This window comes from Planococcus citri, chromosome 1 (genome assembly GCF_950023065.1).
Source record: "Planococcus citri chromosome 1, ihPlaCitr1.1, whole genome shotgun sequence".
Taxonomy (NCBI): Eukaryota; Metazoa; Arthropoda; class Insecta; order Hemiptera; family Pseudococcidae; genus Planococcus; species Planococcus citri.
Window position 1 is genome coordinate 78,953,763 of NC_088677.1, and position 18,825 is coordinate 78,972,587.

Below are 18,825 nucleotides of genomic sequence, written 5' to 3' on the forward strand. Positions count from 1 at the left end.
CATGTTCAGTAGACAAGTATTTCAAATACAGCACATTTATGAATTCATTACTCTGTTCAAAATTAATATTTTATTACACAAACTTTTTTTTGCACAGACAGAAAAACCAGTAGAAGTACTTATAAAACTCTAAACAGTATCCAACTGTGAAATGCTACACAGTAAAACTTAAATGTATCAAAATTCAACTAATAATAATATAAAAATAATAATGTTGAAAATAGAGATCATAGACAGAAAAACAATATGAAATACACTGCAATATCCAAGTAGAACATTAAAAAAGTAACAGTTTGAAAATGCAATTATTTAACAACTATAAGCCTACAACAGACAAATTTCAAATTATTTACAAATTTTCTGAAATATTCTTCATTCCAGCACTACTTAACTAGCACTAGCAGAAATACTTATAAAATACTAATGGACAGAAAAGTATCAAAATTCAACTAACTCCCATTCTCAGTCATCGTCATGATGAACGAAGTGGGATCAGCAGCAGCTAAATTCTGAATCCTGTGATCTTCGATTAAGTTTGAGATTTCTTTACGGAGCACTGCCTGCTGCAATGCACTGAATTTTTTAAGCGATGCTGCAACATACTCCCCATACGCATCATTTTCGTCTGCTGCTTCCAATTTCTCCTGCATCTCTTTCAGTTTTTTCACCTGGTTATCTATATCGATTTCTTCTTCTGATTTTTTTTTCCTGTTTGTTCTCTGTATGTGTACAGTTTGTTGTGTACCTGAAGGTCCTGAAGTCGGAGTATCAGACTCTGTTGTTAAACCGGAATCATTCTACAGTGAACAACAATATTGATTGATAATTGTTAAATTTATATGTATATAGGTATGCATATTCAGTTAGGTATTCATTGAAACTCACCAAGTTACAGGACATAGTTCTGGTGATGCAGTGCTCTAGTAAGTAATCAGCAGTCTTAAACCACTGCAACTTTGGAGTATACACTGAAGTAGCAGAGCTGCCTGTGCTCTTACTTTTTTCAACTTTCTGTACCTCATTTTTAAATACATCCATCAGAGATTTAATTTTTTTCTTAAGTATTATTTCATCCGGCAGCTGTTCATCTGTCAACATAAGAACTATTAACACCAAACATAAACCTGGAGAGATATGTAATAATCAAATGATACTTACTTGGACAAACGGTTGCATTTACTTCCTTCAGCAGCTCCTCTAGCTTTGTCATCTTTATCAATCTCGAATTTGAGTATTCATTTGAGGATGTATTCCACAATATCTCGTATTTCTGGTACACCTCAAAAAACAGACTGACCTGTTCCGCAGTCCACTTCGGAAGCGGAACCTTCACTACTTTCAATTTATTCATTTTATCTGCCATAATTTATTATTTGTTAGTTGAAATAAATAAAATTCTTTGAGATTGAAACACATTCACTGGAATTTGATTGGAATTAGGAAAAAAATGTACTCAAAACAATTCACTGATAACACTAACATCACAATCTGCTTGCAACTTGCAAGTGTTTACATTTGCTTTTTATTAGCTTGTTACAAGCAGCTTGTAAAAAAAAGCAGCTTGTGCAAGCCACAAGTAGAAATACATCCTACTTCTTTTTACAAGCTGCTTGTAAAAAGCAGCTTGTAACTTTCTCCTGTTTACATTGGCTTTTAGGTATGTGGCTTGTGAAAAAAGCAGCTTGTGGCTTGTAAATACAAGCTAGTGAAAACGGCCCTATAGGCCTGAATGTGTCACAGGCATTTAAATACATCATCATAATCATTGAGAGTGAGAGAGAAAAATGTGAGGCTGTTCTAGGAAACATTTGTCAGATGAGATTCCATGTCCAAGGAATGTGAGAGTTGACCAAAAACTGATTTCATTGCATTAATTGTAATGACAAATTTTTGCAATCGCTCCAGGACAATACAAAGATGCCAGATATGTTCCTCTTCCGATGTGCTAGCAATTAGCACATTGTCAAGGTATGAGTAGAAAAATTGTAGGCCTCTCAGGACCTAGCTAATAAAATGTTGAAATGTCTGAGGTGCATTACATAGGCCAAATGGCATACTCAGAAATTCAAAAAGGCCAAACGGTGTGCTGATAGCTGTTTTTTGGACATCCTCTTTGGCTACCAAAATTTGGTAAAATGTGCAAATGAGTTCTAGTCGAATGAAGATTTTGGCATTTGCCAACAAAAGTGTGAAGTCATGTATGTGAGGAATCAGATATGAGTCTGGTATGGTTTTCGAGTTGAGTATACAATCATTGCCAGTCATTTAATGAGTATGATCAGATTTTTTGACTGGGTGGAGAGGGCTAGCCCAAGGGCTGGAAGATGGGCAGCAGATGCCAAGTTGCATAAGCAGCTCAAATTCCTTTTTAGCCTGAGCTAGGAGATGATGTGCCAATCTCTGAGGTCGACACAAAACAGGTGGACCATTAGTTTCAATATGATTTTTTGTGCTGTGATTTACTGGAGGAAGTGTGATCAATTCAGCTGGGTTTGTTAGAGACAAAAATTCATGTAGTAATTTGGAGTATTTGTCTGAAGTAGGAGGAATTGATGATATACTGTAAGTGGGTATATTTTCAGAGCAACAACAAATTTTGATGCCAGTTACACCATCATTAAGTTTATGGTGTACTGGATCAATCAGAAGGTTATAATGCTTCAGTAGATTGGTGCCTTTGATAGGACAATCTACTTCCGCTAAGATAAAGTTCCATGTGAGTGGTCTTCGTAACCCCAGATTGAGAGTGAGGGTACATTGACCGAAAGTGCAAATAACTGAATCATTTGCCATGTAAAGTAGTGTTTCCAATTGTGGCAAATTTTTTGGTGCTGGATAGACTGAGATAATTGTGCTGGAGTCTATTAAAAATGAAATTCTGGAATTCCGATCAAAGACTAGTAGGTGGCCTAAGTCAAATTCTTCAGGTGCATGGAAGGGTTGAGTTGGGCTTGGATGTAGATAAACTTCAGAGGTTCATCTTTGTTGCTGTTGATTTCAAAAATTGCCTTGAGCTGATGAAACCAACTGGCTAGGTCTTTTCTGGAGAATGGAGAAGGCAAAATAGACTTTTTTCCCCCCATAGATCTTCACAAGCTCTAAAAAAGCACACAAATAAATTGAAATTTAATGAACTTATTTGAATTTAGAATATTTCTGAAGATGAGAAGAACAACTTACTTTACAATAACTTCAAGCTCGTCCATTCTCATCCTATTCCTTCCAGTCTGTTTGTTGTGGTCTGTTACTCTCTTGTATGCCCTTTCAAGAATACAAACTTTATTTGCGACCTGCTTAGTCGTAACACTGTATCCTTCTCCTTGCTTTGAGGTGAGCAAGGATTTTACTCCTTCCCTCATAGCCTTTTTAGATTTAAATTTTTTGGTGGGTCCAACATGCTGATCACACACATTAAAGTGATCCAGTAAGTGTTGGGTTTCCTTCACAGTCCAAACTTTCTTATCATAGTGTCTAGCTTGAGATCCTTCTTCGTTTTCAAATTGGCCATGCAAGGGTGGAGGTCCAGATAGTGCACCTAATTGTATACCAGTTGATGGAATTTCTACAACAGAATGAAATTATCATGCTAAGTAATCATCTGCAGTCTGCACTAATACTTTTATGTGTATGCTTATTGACTTCAGGTCTGTTATGTGACCAGAAACCAAAAAATTATACAACTCCGAGGACTAGTTTGTGTAAAAACTTTTTGCAGAAACAAAATATCTGTGAATTTATGCCATACATATGTTTGGAGCATTGCTTAAATCACTGTCTGGAGTTTTCCATTTCAACTTTGAAACAATTTCCAAAGCATAAGGATCAAAACCACTTATGCATTCAATTTTTTTAATATATCTTGCCTGGATGTCAGGCTCCAACAACTTGGCATAATTACCCAACATATTTTAATTTCTTTCAAGGTTCAAACTCAAGTTTGTATGGACTGATAACAAACTTAACCTCCACTAAACCAAAGCAGACAGTCTGCAAGCTTACTAAGTGATTTGTAAATGCCTAATGCAGTATTCAAATAACCTGATATTAAAAAACACACATGCAATTTTACATAAATAGTGTGATGTGCCATGATATAAAAATTAGAATAGTTTAAACATACCACTTTCATTCATACATAATTTGAGATGATGTTGAGGGAACTTGCTGAACACCTTTTTTTTAAAAAAAAAAATTTGACCGCAATCCCAAAGGGTACAGTTAGTTTATTGGCATTTGGGACACAAACTTATTTCACCGGAAGGTCTTAAATAAGCCTACATCTTAATTGCAATACCAATAACAGAAGACAATAATAAGAATTAAAAAAAGTAATTATACATAACAATTATTCTGAGATTTCTACAATTGAGGATGGGTGAGCCTGGCTCATTCTTGTTCCCATAGTTTGGCAACATGCAAGTAAAAAGCTCAAATATACTTTTTAATGTAGAAGTTCCAATCAAACAGATTTAAACTTACTATTATTGTACTAACACTAGAGTTGGTATATGACATTCTCATCTGATAAGTTCAATGAAGTTATCATCTGTGGTAGACACATTGTATTATTTGTAGGTAGTCCATCGCCTTATGCCTTGTGTTTTATAACTGTCTTTTCTAGGAAATTCAAATCTAAATGGATCATTGCTGGCCATTTCCTAGGCTGAGTGGCAGATCTAGATAGTGTGTATTTGGACCTTTATTTCATCTACCTCACCTTCATTACTTTCCTCTGTTTCTCACAGTCATTGGCTAAAACATGAGTATTCATTTCTTTGCCTACATATAATATGTCAAGTATTTTCCTTGTGTGGTAGGAGAAAAATGTGGTGAATTTCCCTGGAAGGATTAGTGAGATTCTAAACAAAGAGAGTAACTAAGAAAAATTGAGCATGAGGTGAGTGTTTAGGTGTGGACATGGGATAGGAAAGAATACAAGACAGGGATGGGTTCATTGGTAGGTAGGTAGGTAGGTAGGAAAAAGGTAACTTACTATTTTTTGAATAAAATATAAGATAACTTACATGAAATGTTCATTTTAAATAAAAAAATTATTTTATTTCATAAACTTATAATTGAACAACGTTAGTCAGAATTGAAAGCAGTATAACATGAAAACATGATGCAAATCTTAAAAAACAATTAAACCTTATAAGCTATAAAAAACAAGTAAGAAAATGGTCAGAATTTTAACCGTGAAGGAAAAGGAGACTTGTCTTTAGCACCACGTGCTTTTAAAATGAAAAAAATATTAGAAATTAAAACGGAAAAAATAGATTTAAATTTGTAACTAAACACCACAAATTAAATCTAATCATAATTTCTATGAGAGATGTAGTTTAACTATCATTAGATGAGTAAATTGATGATTTTGGATTATATTTTATTCTATGGATTCTTACCTGAATTATCTAAATTGAAAAATTGAATATTGTTGTACCATTAGGCATTAAATTAGCTATATTTCTTGTATTCTTTTACAAGCCATTTACATTAGCTATTTCGAAATACTCTAGTTGAAAATTAGTGAATTTCTAGCTGCCTGCCATGATGAGGTAGCATACTTCACAAAATTGATGGTTCAAGCTGCCATAATTGTAAGAAACATCGCGTGGTGAGGTATTAAGAGTGTCTTACTAATGCACATAATATGCAACTCTACATACCTAGACCTACCCTATGTCATACTTGACGCTTCTATTATTATAATTTCCATTCTTTGCTACCTAAATAAGTGAAAATTTTGCCACCAGATTGAAGTATATTTTTTATTTTCAGATTTTGATTTTTTGGGTTTCTCAATTAGGTTTTGAGTTTATTTTCAGAGATTTTGATTTCATTTTCACTTGATTTTTTTACCCAATATCCCACTAACTATCTCAGTTGGCACTTTTTATGAAAAATTTTTGTCAAGAAACTTAAAAAAATACTTATTGCCTATGCTATTTAAAGTATAGATACATCTTATTCCTGCGAGGTCTCATTTTCCAACACCATTAATGGCGTATCTTCAAGATCTTGATTTTTCCTGTAAAATGACTTTTTTGAACAATGGCTAGTTTTATGTATTTGTACTAGATCTAGCCATTCCTAAAAAGGACAAATTTTCACTAAAAAATTACAAAAATTTTTTTAAAATGATTTACTATTTTTAATGATGTACCTATACTTATCCTATACTGAAGTAAATTTTGCAACATGAAAGATTAGTCGTTGTGAACGTTAATAGATGGAAATATTTATTACAAATGGAATTAATTCATAAGTAATTCTGACAGAGTAAAAATATTTATTTCATAATCTGCGTTTATGTAGGTAATCTTGCTTATGGTGACAAAGTGAATATGTGTAATGTAAAGTTTATTAATTCATCTATTAAGGGAACCTACTCTTATTTTATCCACTGAATGTTGAAAAAAAAAAATTCATTTTAAGTGATTGGTAAAATTGACTACACATAAGACAGATATTTAAAGTAAATAATTAATAGTTTTTAATTATTCTAAGCCTGTTTCACAAAATAAACTTTCATAAAAATGTACATGAAATTTTTTGATTTTGTTGTTGCAAAGTACCTATTACAGAGCAGGATTATGCATTCGAAGCGAGATTTTCCTCCATTTTGTGCTCCAATTATTGAAACTTCAATTTGGTTGCTGGAATAGCACTAATGGAAGTTTTTTTTCAGAATTTGTGCTAAATCAGTTTTTTACTGGAAGACGAGATTTTTAAATTTCGAAACTTGAAAAGACGTGTGATATGAATATGTTGGGAAAACTTTGTTTCCATGGGATCAATTTGAAGGGTACATTATGTGCTCAAAAGCCCTTTCCTGATTTTGGAACGTGAGAGATTTGTATTTGGAATTGTTTCACAAATCCCATCATGAAATGTTCAAATTACAGCTCTGAAATTTGGATAGCTTTTAAAAACTAAGCTTTTGATTTTTCGAACTTCTGAAATGGTTTAACAAATATTTTAGAATCATTTGTGAATGAACTTTCAGAGAAAATAGTTTTATTGATCCAATTTACTAACATAATGAAATTTTTTACAAACTTACTCAATACTTAATCTAAAAAACATGAGTCATTTTCTCATTTCTTTTTAATACTGCGAGATTAAATTCATCAAACCGAAAGATTTTCTATTGCTTTGGTTTGCTACGATGGATATCCCATTTTTGGTTTTCTTTATGGAAAAATCGCCTCAAACTGGCCTATTTTGGGGCGGGGCCAGGATTCAAGATCATATCAGCGGCCTTTTCAGCAATCATTAAAACAGGAGCAATGGTGTTGCAATTGATAGGTGTTGGCATAATGGATGCGTCAGCAACTCTCAGGCCTTGTATACCTTTCACCCTGAGTTGAGGATCTACCACCGTACTGTTATCATTCAACGGACCCATTTTACAACTTCCAGCGTGATGGTTTTCACCCAACGTATTCATTCTGGTTTGGCATCTCCAATATTCGGAAGGATTTTTAGTGAAATTTGTGCATAAAGATTCATCAGGAGCACCGAATCCCAGGTAATAGTCTTTAAACGCGGTCGTGTTGAGGATCTGTTGAAGTTTTAAAATTCCTTCGACCGTAGCCTCCTCGTCTTTCTTATCACATAAGTAATTAGCATAGATTTTCGGGTAATCGAAGGGATTGTTCGAACTGAGTTCTATTTTTCCTCGGCAGTCGGTAATAAGGTAAATGGATCTCATCCCAGCCACGGTTTGATTTTCCCATTTCTTATAGAATTTATGGCATTCATCCGGAGAGCAGTAAGGATCGAGGAAGAATTGAATATCAGGGATATTGGGTTTAGCTTTGGAGGAACTCCAGAATCCGCTGACTTGTGTCAGACCTGTGCTGGAAAACGGTCCGGTTTGATTGGTCAAGTATAACTTGAGCGAATCAGGGTTGAAGTAGTTTTCTTGTATGTTTTTAAATCGAGCTGTGCCTTCGACGCCGACATGATGGTGTACATTTTTACCCACTGGTAGGTCTTTGATGACGGGTATTTTCAGTTTCTCCAAGTGCTCTTTGGGTCCTATCCCAGATAACATGAGTAATTGAGCGGACCCGATAGTTCCACCGGATAAAATGATCTCTCGATTGGCCAACGCTTTATGAGTTTTGTTGAATTTATCCACAAATTCGACGGCTACGGCTCGATCTTTGTCGAATATGATTTTCGTCGCGTAAGACTCGATGAAAACTCGCAAATTTTGACGTTTTAGAATCGGTCGTAAATACATTCGGTTCGGGCTGGCACGTACGCCGTTGTCGACCATTACAGATGCGGCGGCGAATCCGGTCTGATTTTTACCGCTCAGATCGGTGATTCCGAATCCGGCCTGTTTGGCTGCTTCCAACATGATTGTGGCTATTTTTGGTATATGGGGGAAGTTGCCAACGGGCATTGGGCCATCGAAACCGTGATATTCGGGGTCGATTTTATCCTTCGATTGGGTATTTCTTTCGGATAGTTTGAAATATTTCAAGACTTCGGTGAAATTCCATCCGACGTTTCCCTGCTTCGACCACGAGTTGTAGATTTCTGGGCTGCCTCTGGTGTACATCATACCTGTGAAAATTAATACCAAAATGAAATAAAGTAATCGAATTGGTACTAAAATGGATTTTCTGGAGGGGAGGGGAGAGGGGGAGGTCAATTAGACAAATTTTATGACACTTTCTGCAGTTTTGACAAATCATTATTCAATTTTTAAAATTTTCGATTAATTCTTGGTATTTTTCAATAATCTAAGCAGTTGCAAAATTTAACCCAAATCAGACAGTTTCTCAAATTTTGATCGTTGTTTGATGGCCCATCAATTTTTGATGATTTTGAGTGATTTTCACAATAAATTTTACAATTTTTGTGATACTTTATTTGCGAATATTCATTTTTGCTCTTTATTATACGTCGAGATCGTCAGAATTTTTACTTTAACATTCGATCGTTATTACATATAAATTTGTTGATTGATCATATAATTTTATAACTAACTAATCCATTTTAATTTTTCTTTGTTTCAGGTGAGTACAAATTTCCTTCTAAAAATGATAGAATACGAACTCGCGTATGAGAATAAGTGAGTAATTTTATAATCTTTATGAGAAAAGTTACGTAAGTCACTTCTACACTTGTGACCTTTTAATTTCAATGGCAAATAGAAAAAAAAAATTCTAAAATCATGGAATTTGAAAATCTGCTGAAATAATTGTCTTTTAGGTTTGAATCGAGGTGATCTGATTTTCCGAATACGCATTTGGAAACAGTATAGATCAAATTTTTGAGTTCACAAACGATTTTGATTTTTAATGAATTTTTTGAAAAATCAAACTTGGGTCAAAAATGAAAAAAAAAATCAAAATTTCATCAAATAGACCAAGAGAGCTGAAATTTGGTGTGTGTCCTGTTTTCGACCCTCCAAATCGATTGGAAACGGTTTCGAAGCATTTTGAGTGGTAGTTCTTGGAGCACCTTAGCAGATTTTTAAAAATTTTAATTTTCATAACATTTTACCCAATTGAGTTGTTGAAGTAGAATTTACTTAGTACCACATTTTTAATATGCTGGGTCGATTGAAGGTGGTTTCATGCTGTTCTGCACGAAAAAAAAATTAATAAAAACTCCTATTTCAGTACAGTAACTGGACCCATTCAAAAATAATAGTGATTTTTACTCAGCCAAAAAATACATTTTATCTAGAATTAGGTAAAAATGTATTACTCTCATAGTAAAATTTACTATTCTCATAGTAAAAATCACATTATTTTTGAATGGGATTCGGTTACTGTATGAAATAGTAAAAATTATCCATACTTTTTTTTCCCGTGTGGAGCCTTCGGGTGTATTTTGGAAATTTAAGATGTTCTAAAAAGTGGTCTGAAAACCGTCCAAATTAACTGTAGCGTCATTTTTTTTTCAACATGCAGAGTATCCAACAGGTAGTGAAAGTAGTGAAAAAGTAGTGATTTCAAAAATGGGTAGTAAAAAAATGAAAAAATTCAAACGCGTAACAAAAACCTTCAAATTATTGAAAAATTTGATTGAAATTAAGAAATAATTTGTGCACAAATTTTCTTTCAATTTCAACTTGTTAGACTCCTTGAAACTTTTTAAAATTTCTAGTTATGAAAGTTGCTCTTTAAAAAAAGTTGTTCGAAAGTTTAAATCGTTCAAATCTTGCTTTCCATCAAAAATTGCAAAACGTTTCGCCGAATGTCAAATAATTATGCTAGAAAGTCTCGTTTCTCACTAAAAAATTCAAAAATTGTTTTTTTTGGCGAATTTTTATGAAATGCTCACCTTTTTTTTTTACCAAAAACTGTCTATAAATCTCGTTTTTTTGGTTTTCTTTTTACAAAAAATTGAAAGAGTTCCTTTTTTGAATAGAATTTGCCAACAAGTATCACTTGTTTGTCAACAATTTGTTGAAAAGTTTTGCTGTTTGGCCAAAAATTAGGAAAATTTTCCTTTGTTTCAGAATTGCTAAAAAGTTTTGCTTTTTTTAAATTTAAAATTACGAAATATTTTCATTTTTTTCATAAATTGCCGAGGTCCCACTTTTTTTCTGAAAGTGTTTCTTGTCAAAAAATTTAAAAATTGCTTTTTTGGCGAAATTTTTTGAAAATTCTCACTTTTTTACCACAAATTGTCTGAAAATCTCGTTTTTTTTTTTATAGAAAATTGAAACAGTAGGTACCTATTGCTTTTTTGAATGAAATTTGCTAACAACCTTTTGCAAAAATTTTCATTATCTCGCGTTCAACCCTAAATAACAAAAAGTTCTGTCGTTCAAGTCTCGCTTTTTTCGTTGTTTTGCGAAAAATCACAAAAAGTTTGTTTTTTTCTCTCTAAAATTGCCAAAAATTCTGAAATAGTCTCAGTTTTTGGGGAAAATTATTGTAAAAAAGTATGTAGCCCTATCACTTTTTCGACAATAATTGACCAAAGACAAAAAATTTCACTTTTTACTAATTGCCAGACCCAGATATGTAGTTCCGATAATTCGGTTGAAAAGTTGTTGGGGGGGGGGGGGATTTTCCCACAGTGAAATAATTAATGTTCCGCACACGCTTTACAAATTTTTTAGTTGCTTCTTTTTTGGTCAGCAAAGTTGCATTTTTTTTTTTTTTTTTTAATCAATTGAGTCCGAAAAATCTGTTGGAAGTTCTATAAACATGCATGAAAATGGAGTAGAAATCAATTGAATGGTGTAAAAATGAAATATTGCTTAAAATTTCATACTTAAATGTTGTTTTGTGCATAAAATTTGTTAATTTGGGATTAAGAATTGTTGAAAACAGTGAAAAAAGCGATCAAACATAACAAAAGTAGGCTGAAATTTTCCTGAAAATGCTTCAAAATCGAAGAGATTTGGTCAAAGCCAAGAAAGGGAGTGAAAAAAATCAAAATTTTGTTGAAATTGGCGCCACATTTTTTGAAAATTGTTCGAAATACCAAAATAATTTCTTGAAAAATCATGTAACTTAAACATTTCTTAAAATGTAATTTAAATCATGTGAAATTGTGTAAAAAATTTTAAAAATTGCCCAAAAATGCTTTGAAATATTTGAAAAAAGTTCTCACTCTAATAAATTATTTCAAGTTGTAAAATTTACCAAGTAGGTAAAACTATGAAAGTAGTGTTGAGATATTTCGAAAAATTAGATAGCTGGAAAACATTATCAAATCTGATAAAAGTCGTCAAAATTAAATAAAAAACATGGCAAAAGTCGCTTAAAATACGAAATGAATGTGTAAATTAACACGAAAATACATTTATTCAACTACCTAGTGAAATAGAGTGATTTTCGACGATTTTTAAATTATGTACTTCTCTCGCTCTGCTCGGGAAATAAACCTCAAAACTCGTCAAAAATCACTTTATTTTACTAGTAGAATAAAATACCATTAAGTAGTATTAAAATTGTTGAAATATCGCATTAGTTGATTTAAAAAATTGATAAATAGAATTTCAAAAAATGTAAATTAGAACAGTAATTTTTACTTTGTTGAGCTATCGTTCGAACAATTTTTTCGAATCTGTTTCTGACAGGTTTGCAAACTTTCAAACCATTTGTTTATAAATTTAATGTTTTAATATTATGTATTTTGAACATTTTGTAATAGTTTTTTTTTGCAGCTTTTATTGCATTTTTGGAAACAGCTTGTTCTAAAACCTCCGTTACTAAAATTTTTGCTGACCACAAATATTTTTTAATTTTTGGGCAATGTTTGAAAATTAGATATTGATTTTTTATTTGAACCTGTCAAAATGTTGAGATGTTTTTTGAAATTACATTTTTTTGTGCAGTTGGGGAAAATCTTTTCCTAACAATAAAAAAAAACACAGGCAAAATACAAATGAAAAATTCTTCACCTTTAAAAATTAAAAAATATGGCTAAATTTTGATTTTTAATCAACGAGAAATGCACATCTGCCTTCAGTGGATTTTCTTCACATTTAATGAGAATGTCGTTACAACATTAAATTGAGGATTTTTTGGAATGTTGAAGGGGATGAGGGGGGGTTAAATTATTAGAATTCGCCATAATATGCATACCTGACATGCAGAAAGTGCCGCAGACCATTTTACCACGAGGCCAGTCGCAGACTCCCTTTGTTTTTAGGCACGCATTCGCCTCAGGTTGGGTTTGATACTTCCAATCTACCGAAGTATTGACCGCAGAATTAGAGAAATAAGGCACAGATGCCCCGACAGGTTCTTCCGGACCGGCTTCTAGTAGTAAAACTTTGTATTTGTCAACACTGCTCAGTCTGTTCGCTAAAACTGGACCTACAAATACATGGAGAATAATTGAAAAGTTCAAACGACTGGTTCTTCAGTGTTCACCTGTTCATGTATGGGGTTTGTATGAGCTGATCTTTTCCATCTTACCTGCGACACCTGCACCGACGATTATGAAATCGTATTTATTGTCTTCGAATACTTTCTCATCCGATGCCTTCATGCTGCGTACTCGACGACATGGGTCTGCTATTTTGCAATTATTTCTCATCTCATTGTCGACGGTTTTCAAGTAATCTTTATCCTCTTTGCTCAATTTGTTAGTGGATGAGCATTGACGTGCATCTAGTATCGTTGGTGTGTCATCGAAAGTACATCCGGAGCAACTGTCGCTGTAATCGTATCGAAATTAGCGTGATTAATTATGATTATGTAGAGAAGTGAGACATCTCCCTTTTTCTGTTAAAAATTCACTGCATACTTTTTTTCAGGGGAAGAGGGCGAAAATAAATGGAAATAGATAATTATTTTTTGATAACAGTATAAATGTATATTAATAATGTTGAAAAAAATATGAGAACCACTCAAGTTTAACGAAATAATTAATATTCGCGATATAAAATAGTTGTTTAGTTAGTTGATTTGAATGAGTCGAAATTAGCTTTAAACTTTTCTTCACCATTTTATTTGAAATTAAAAAAAAAATTATTCGATACTTACGGTGGGTTGTCTAAAGCGTGACCCCGATGACACAGATGAATGTAACAGATAAAAAGAACGCATCCTAAAAACTTCATCGCTTGGAAATTTTTGAAACGCGAGTTGCGAAAAAATACGAAATTCAATTAGGTACAAAACGTCTGAATAATTGAAACAATTTTCCGAGAATCAAATCACCGCATAAATCAGTCACTTCACATATTTTTCAACGATGAAAACCGCGATTCTATTACTCCAGGTTGACGAATCTGAATCATAAATTTTTCTAGAACGACAGAGAAATCAAAAAATGTATCACAAACAGATTTCGTACATTACTGGTAAATTGTGGTTTTCAAACCAGCTTTATATGGTTTAGCCAAAGGATTATCTATACCTCTGTGAGATAATTTTATGTATAATTTGTATTTGATCAGATCCGTTTCATTTTCCGGGAGATGGGGGATTTGAAAAATAATCTGTTTTTTGGTGGAAATGAGAATTTTTTGAACGATAACGTTTTGAAGCTGTGGTTGTGATATAATTGCTATATTGGGATCGCAATTTACTGATGACGAATTTTTGTTATCGAATTCGTAGAGAAAATGAATTAGTTCGGTATGATTTCTTTTTTACGAAAAGACAACTTGAAAGGCGCCGATTTTTCCTAGACAGAAATTCATTGAGTTAGTATAATTAGTTTGTGCAGTTTATCTGGCATTTTTTCCCGCTAGGTTTAGTTAAATAGATACACGTTGCAAACATATTTTTAATTGGGTTTTTAAGGAAAATGAGTGAGTTTGCTCGTAAATTACTTACGGTGTTTTTTTTCTCGTATATGCATCATCAGTTGGGAATATTGGTTATGGGAAATTTCGAGGGCCGATTTTAAATAAAGCTGTTGGGAATCGTTAGTTTCGAGAATAATAGGATTCTTTGAAGCATTATTTGATGACTCGACGTTTGACTCATGTGAAATTGATTACGTTTAAGCGAGAGTATTGCTCTTTCGATTGGTGACTAATTCTCTTACTACTCCCTCGACTTTTTTTTTTTGCTAAAAGTGATGATCCGATGAACCAATAACTGGTCCAAAAAAATACCTATAATGAAAAATTGACGCCAAGACATCAACTTCAGTTCAAAAGGAACATCAACAAGGCTCAATGAAAAAAGCAAATTATCAAACGAGTCTTGAAATGAAAAAATGCCTTCGGTCTTCTCGTTCCTTTTTTTTTTTTTTTTTTTTAACTGCATTTTATTTAAAAAGAGTATTTCCGAGTAAGATAGGTGAAATGCCCCTATCCTCGGATTTTTGACATTTTTATTGAACATTATCGGGTACCTCTAAAAAAATTTTAGACCCAAAAAATCCCCCCCCCCCTCACTTCCCTTGCCCACATTGACGAGAAAACTTGATATCACCCAAAGCGTTACTTTCGGTTATGTGTAGTTCTGAAAAACAACTTCCTGAAACTCGCATTTTGGGCCCATGAGCACCCCCTCCCCTGATATTGGGGCAAAAGGAGATTGGAAATTTGGGTATCGTTATCATATGAATTGAACCCCCTGAACACAAACACGAAGTTAGTTCACAAACTCAATTTTAGTGACCCTTAGAGATGTCCAAAATACCCATATTGCCAAACCTCTATTGTCCCAAAAGTGAGGGAGGAGGTGCCCAATGCCCATGGACCCAAAATTGGGATTTCAAGAAGTTGTTTCGATTTTGGCTGCTTTTAGAGACCTACATGCAAAATTTTAGAACTACGTAACCTGACGTAGCGTTTTTTTCACATTTTTGTAAGTTTTATTTTGAGTTTTTAAAGATGACTCACCTGAAGGAAAAATTTGAAACAATCTTCAAAAATAGTACTCATCTAAACGTATTTTTAGATTGAGAAAAATTTTTGGTCGGGAATATGGTTTGAAAACATGGCGGTTTCAAAATTTCATTGATCAATGTCTCCCATTGGCGGGGGGAGGGGGAAGGAGGAGGAGGAGACAAAAATATGTATTTGAAAAAATTCACGTTACGAAACTTAGATATGTCTCTTTCTATATATTTTAGGTGTTATCAAAATTTTTCATTCAAAACCCATTAAAATATGATTTTTTTCCTTTAAAAAAAACTTTTATTGTAAGCAAGGGAGGTGGGGAGTCATTTTTTTGTGTCCAACATTTTTTTGAGATACCCAACAATGTTCAATCGAAATTTCAGAAATCCCAGGATAGGGTCATTTCATTGATCTTTAAATCATCTGAGCTTTTTCTTCAGCGAACATTATTACGAGATCAATTCCTACTTTTCTATCTCAATTAGTCAAAAAGATGAATTTTTGAATCCGTTATAAGGTACCTAGACCTACTCCGAAATAGATAAAAGTACAAAAATACATATTCAGTCAAAATTACTGCTAAAGTGAATTTTTGAAAATCTTGAGTCAAAATTATGGAAAAACCAAAATTTTACTTGATGGGTATATAGAACCTAAATTATTGGTTTGTACCTTATTTTTGAGCCCCCTTCCCCAAATCGATTTGAAACGATTTCGAACAGTTTTAAGAAATGTTAAAGCTTCTGAGCAGAATTTTGAACGTAAAAATTTCTACAAATTTTCATCCAATAAAGTTGAAAAGTCGAAACTTCCCTTAGATTCTGTTCCTCTTATTTCAATATGCTGAGTCGATTGAAAAACACTTGAACTTGATTACTTTGCAGGCCCAAACAGGCCGACAGATGACCTTGGGAAGCCACATTGACTGGTCCATGACCTTTTGAGGCCATGACCTTGGAAGACTAGACAGACAGGTCAATGACCATAAAAGTCCAGACACACGAGTCACTGACCTTAGGAGGTCAGACAAACAGGCCACCTTGAGCAATCAGGCATACGGGTCAATGACCTAAAGAGGCTAGACAGACGACCTTGGGAAGCTAATCTATGCAGTAGGATGGATCGGAAAAAATTCAGGATTGAAGTATGTTGAGGATTTTGAGTTGAAATGACCCCCAAAAAATTTCAGCGTCCCACGGGCCCCTGCGGAGGAACGCACCCCCCTCCAAAGTCGGGTCATTTTGGGAAAACTGCTGTGTTCTGAATTTGAAAGCACCAGTCTCAATTTTTTTCCGAAAACTGGTAACACTGAAAAAGTGCAATTTATTTGAGATAACGAATGGAATGGCGTAATTGATTTTTGAATTAATCCCCCCCCCCCCTGCTTGAAAATTCGCTAATTGGCACCTTTTTTGCTATTTAAATTGTGAAAATACGTCCAATTCAGATTTCGAACTCGATTTTATGACTGATTATTATTTTTTACATCGAAACAAGTAAATTTGACATTGATAAAAATACTTATCAAGTATTTTGTTAGTTTAAAAATTCAAAAAAGTGATATCCATAGGTGCCGAATTTGAATTTTTTTCTTCCATCAACTTTCTTTCGGTTCCCGTTCGATTTTTTTTTAAAATTGATCGATTATATTATAGGAAAATTATTCATTTGATGCCAAACATGAATACAATTTTTCATGAGAATTGTGGTTAAATGTAAACTTTTTTCTAGTTACCTATCAGTGTGATATTGTAATCAACGTAATCATAGTGGAATAAATTATTCACCTGATACGAATTTTATAGGAAGTAGATAAGACATCGTTTTTCTCGCCGATAAAAAACTATCAGCTCGCTTCTCTTCCTGTATTCGCTTTGTAGTCTTCCTGTTACGTATCGTTTGAAATATTTTCATTTTTTTTATCTCTAAAAAAAAAAAATCGTGTCACTGAAATCATTTTTTGTTTACGTAAATCGGTCATCAGTACCATCACTCATCAGTTAAGAATTTCCGATTTTGTGAAAGCAAGTAGCTGGGAACTCTTTTAGTTGACATTTAGAGAGTTGGAGTGGTAGAAAAATACAACATTGTGTTCAAAAATATATAGGGTTGATATAGTTAATTCTGGCATAACTATGGGAGAGAATATTATTAGAAATATTACTGAGGGGAGAAGGCTAAATATTACTACGTAAGTAGTTAATATTTCCCTATACCTGGCTAGTCTATGGGTGTCGGAGAGCTCAGAAATCATGCAGAAATACTATATGCATTTATGATCCGATGTAATAATAATAACACCAAAACGATACAACGTGTCTAATTGATTTATTATTATAATTCGATCATGTTAGGTGAATCAAGATATAAAAGAATTTACATAATTTTACATCATTAATATGGACACCGGTCCATATTATGCGTCTCGCGCTAATGAATTAAGATATAATACGCTAAAGTATTATTGTAATCGAAGGTGATGAATTATGCAGGGATGACAATAAACCCTAATTTTGCATACTTACGAAGAAAGAGATTACTTCTCAATACTCGTAAGTATGGGAAAAATTACCTTATTAAATAAATGATGAGGTTACTCACCAAGGTCCACATAATGTCCGCTTCTACTGTCTCTTTCAAGGTGGCTCACTCATACTAGGCCAGGCGACAGCAATGTATTACACGAGGTACCTATTCTACTAGCAGTAGGAGTGATGCCCGGGAAGATCTACTCCATACCCAATAATATCGCGATCGGATAGTTAACTTACTCGAATCACGACTTAATTTCATTTTAACCACTATATGTAGTGGGCAATGCCTGGATAAATAGGGGATAGGTACCCTTACGGGATACCTTACCTGCCTGTCACATCTACTAAGTTTCATATCTGAGGAAATGCGCGTTACGACGAAGCACCGGCGAGCTCGAGATACCTATGCTAAGTAATTTTGGTGCGTTCGCGATGCATTATATACGCATCGCGATCGATGCGTTGCTCGATGCGTTGCCTACGTCACGACCTTTGCGGAGTTAACACGTTCCCACCACTTACGTTCACGCTACCTAGTTATGCTTCGAATAACTACCTACGTAGTTGTGCTTCTAATAACTACTTACGTAGTTGGGCCATATCTCACCATATCATATGCCCCCCGTGGGGTTAACTCAATTGAGTAACAATCGAGGAAAGTCACGGTTATGACTTAAAAAAGCTATGGGAGATAGGCCTCAACTTCCCCCCTCTTCCCCTCCTATCCAGAAGCTAGACTGATGAGGCTATAGCTCACCCCTGCCCCCCGTTACTTGCTGCGATTGCAGACTATTTTGAGTTGACAAGAGAGGTCGAAAGATGGGTGGGGGCAGGCATTGTGGGAACAAGGGTCACCATATGATTCCTGCACCCCTCGATTACTTGATGTCAGTGAGCAAATTCGAAAATTTAGAACACAAACGAGCAATCGATCCAGGGGATACATTGGAAAGGTCAGTGACCCTAAACATATCCACTAGAGAGAGTAGTAGAGGT

General features: G+C 34.0%; 2 protein-coding genes across 2 annotated transcripts in view; one reads left to right on the top strand and one right to left on the bottom strand.

Annotated features, from left to right (window-relative positions):
- Positions 1-18,825, top strand: part of LOC135835893 (uncharacterized) — a 180,979-nt gene that overhangs the window by 19,577 nt on the left and 142,577 nt on the right. The gene's annotated exons all lie outside the window — the stretch shown is intronic.
- On the bottom strand, positions 7,001-13,841 carry LOC135835532 (glucose dehydrogenase [FAD, quinone]-like). The gene is made up of 4 exons (XM_065349799.1): positions 13,479-13,841; positions 12,909-13,150; positions 12,573-12,806; positions 7,001-8,580 (listed from the first exon to the last, which is right to left on the bottom strand). The coding sequence occupies exons 1-4, from the start codon at positions 13,553-13,555 to the stop codon at positions 7,220-7,222; spliced, it is 1,914 nt and encodes a 637-aa protein (XP_065205871.1). The 5' UTR covers positions 13,556-13,841; the 3' UTR covers positions 7,001-7,219.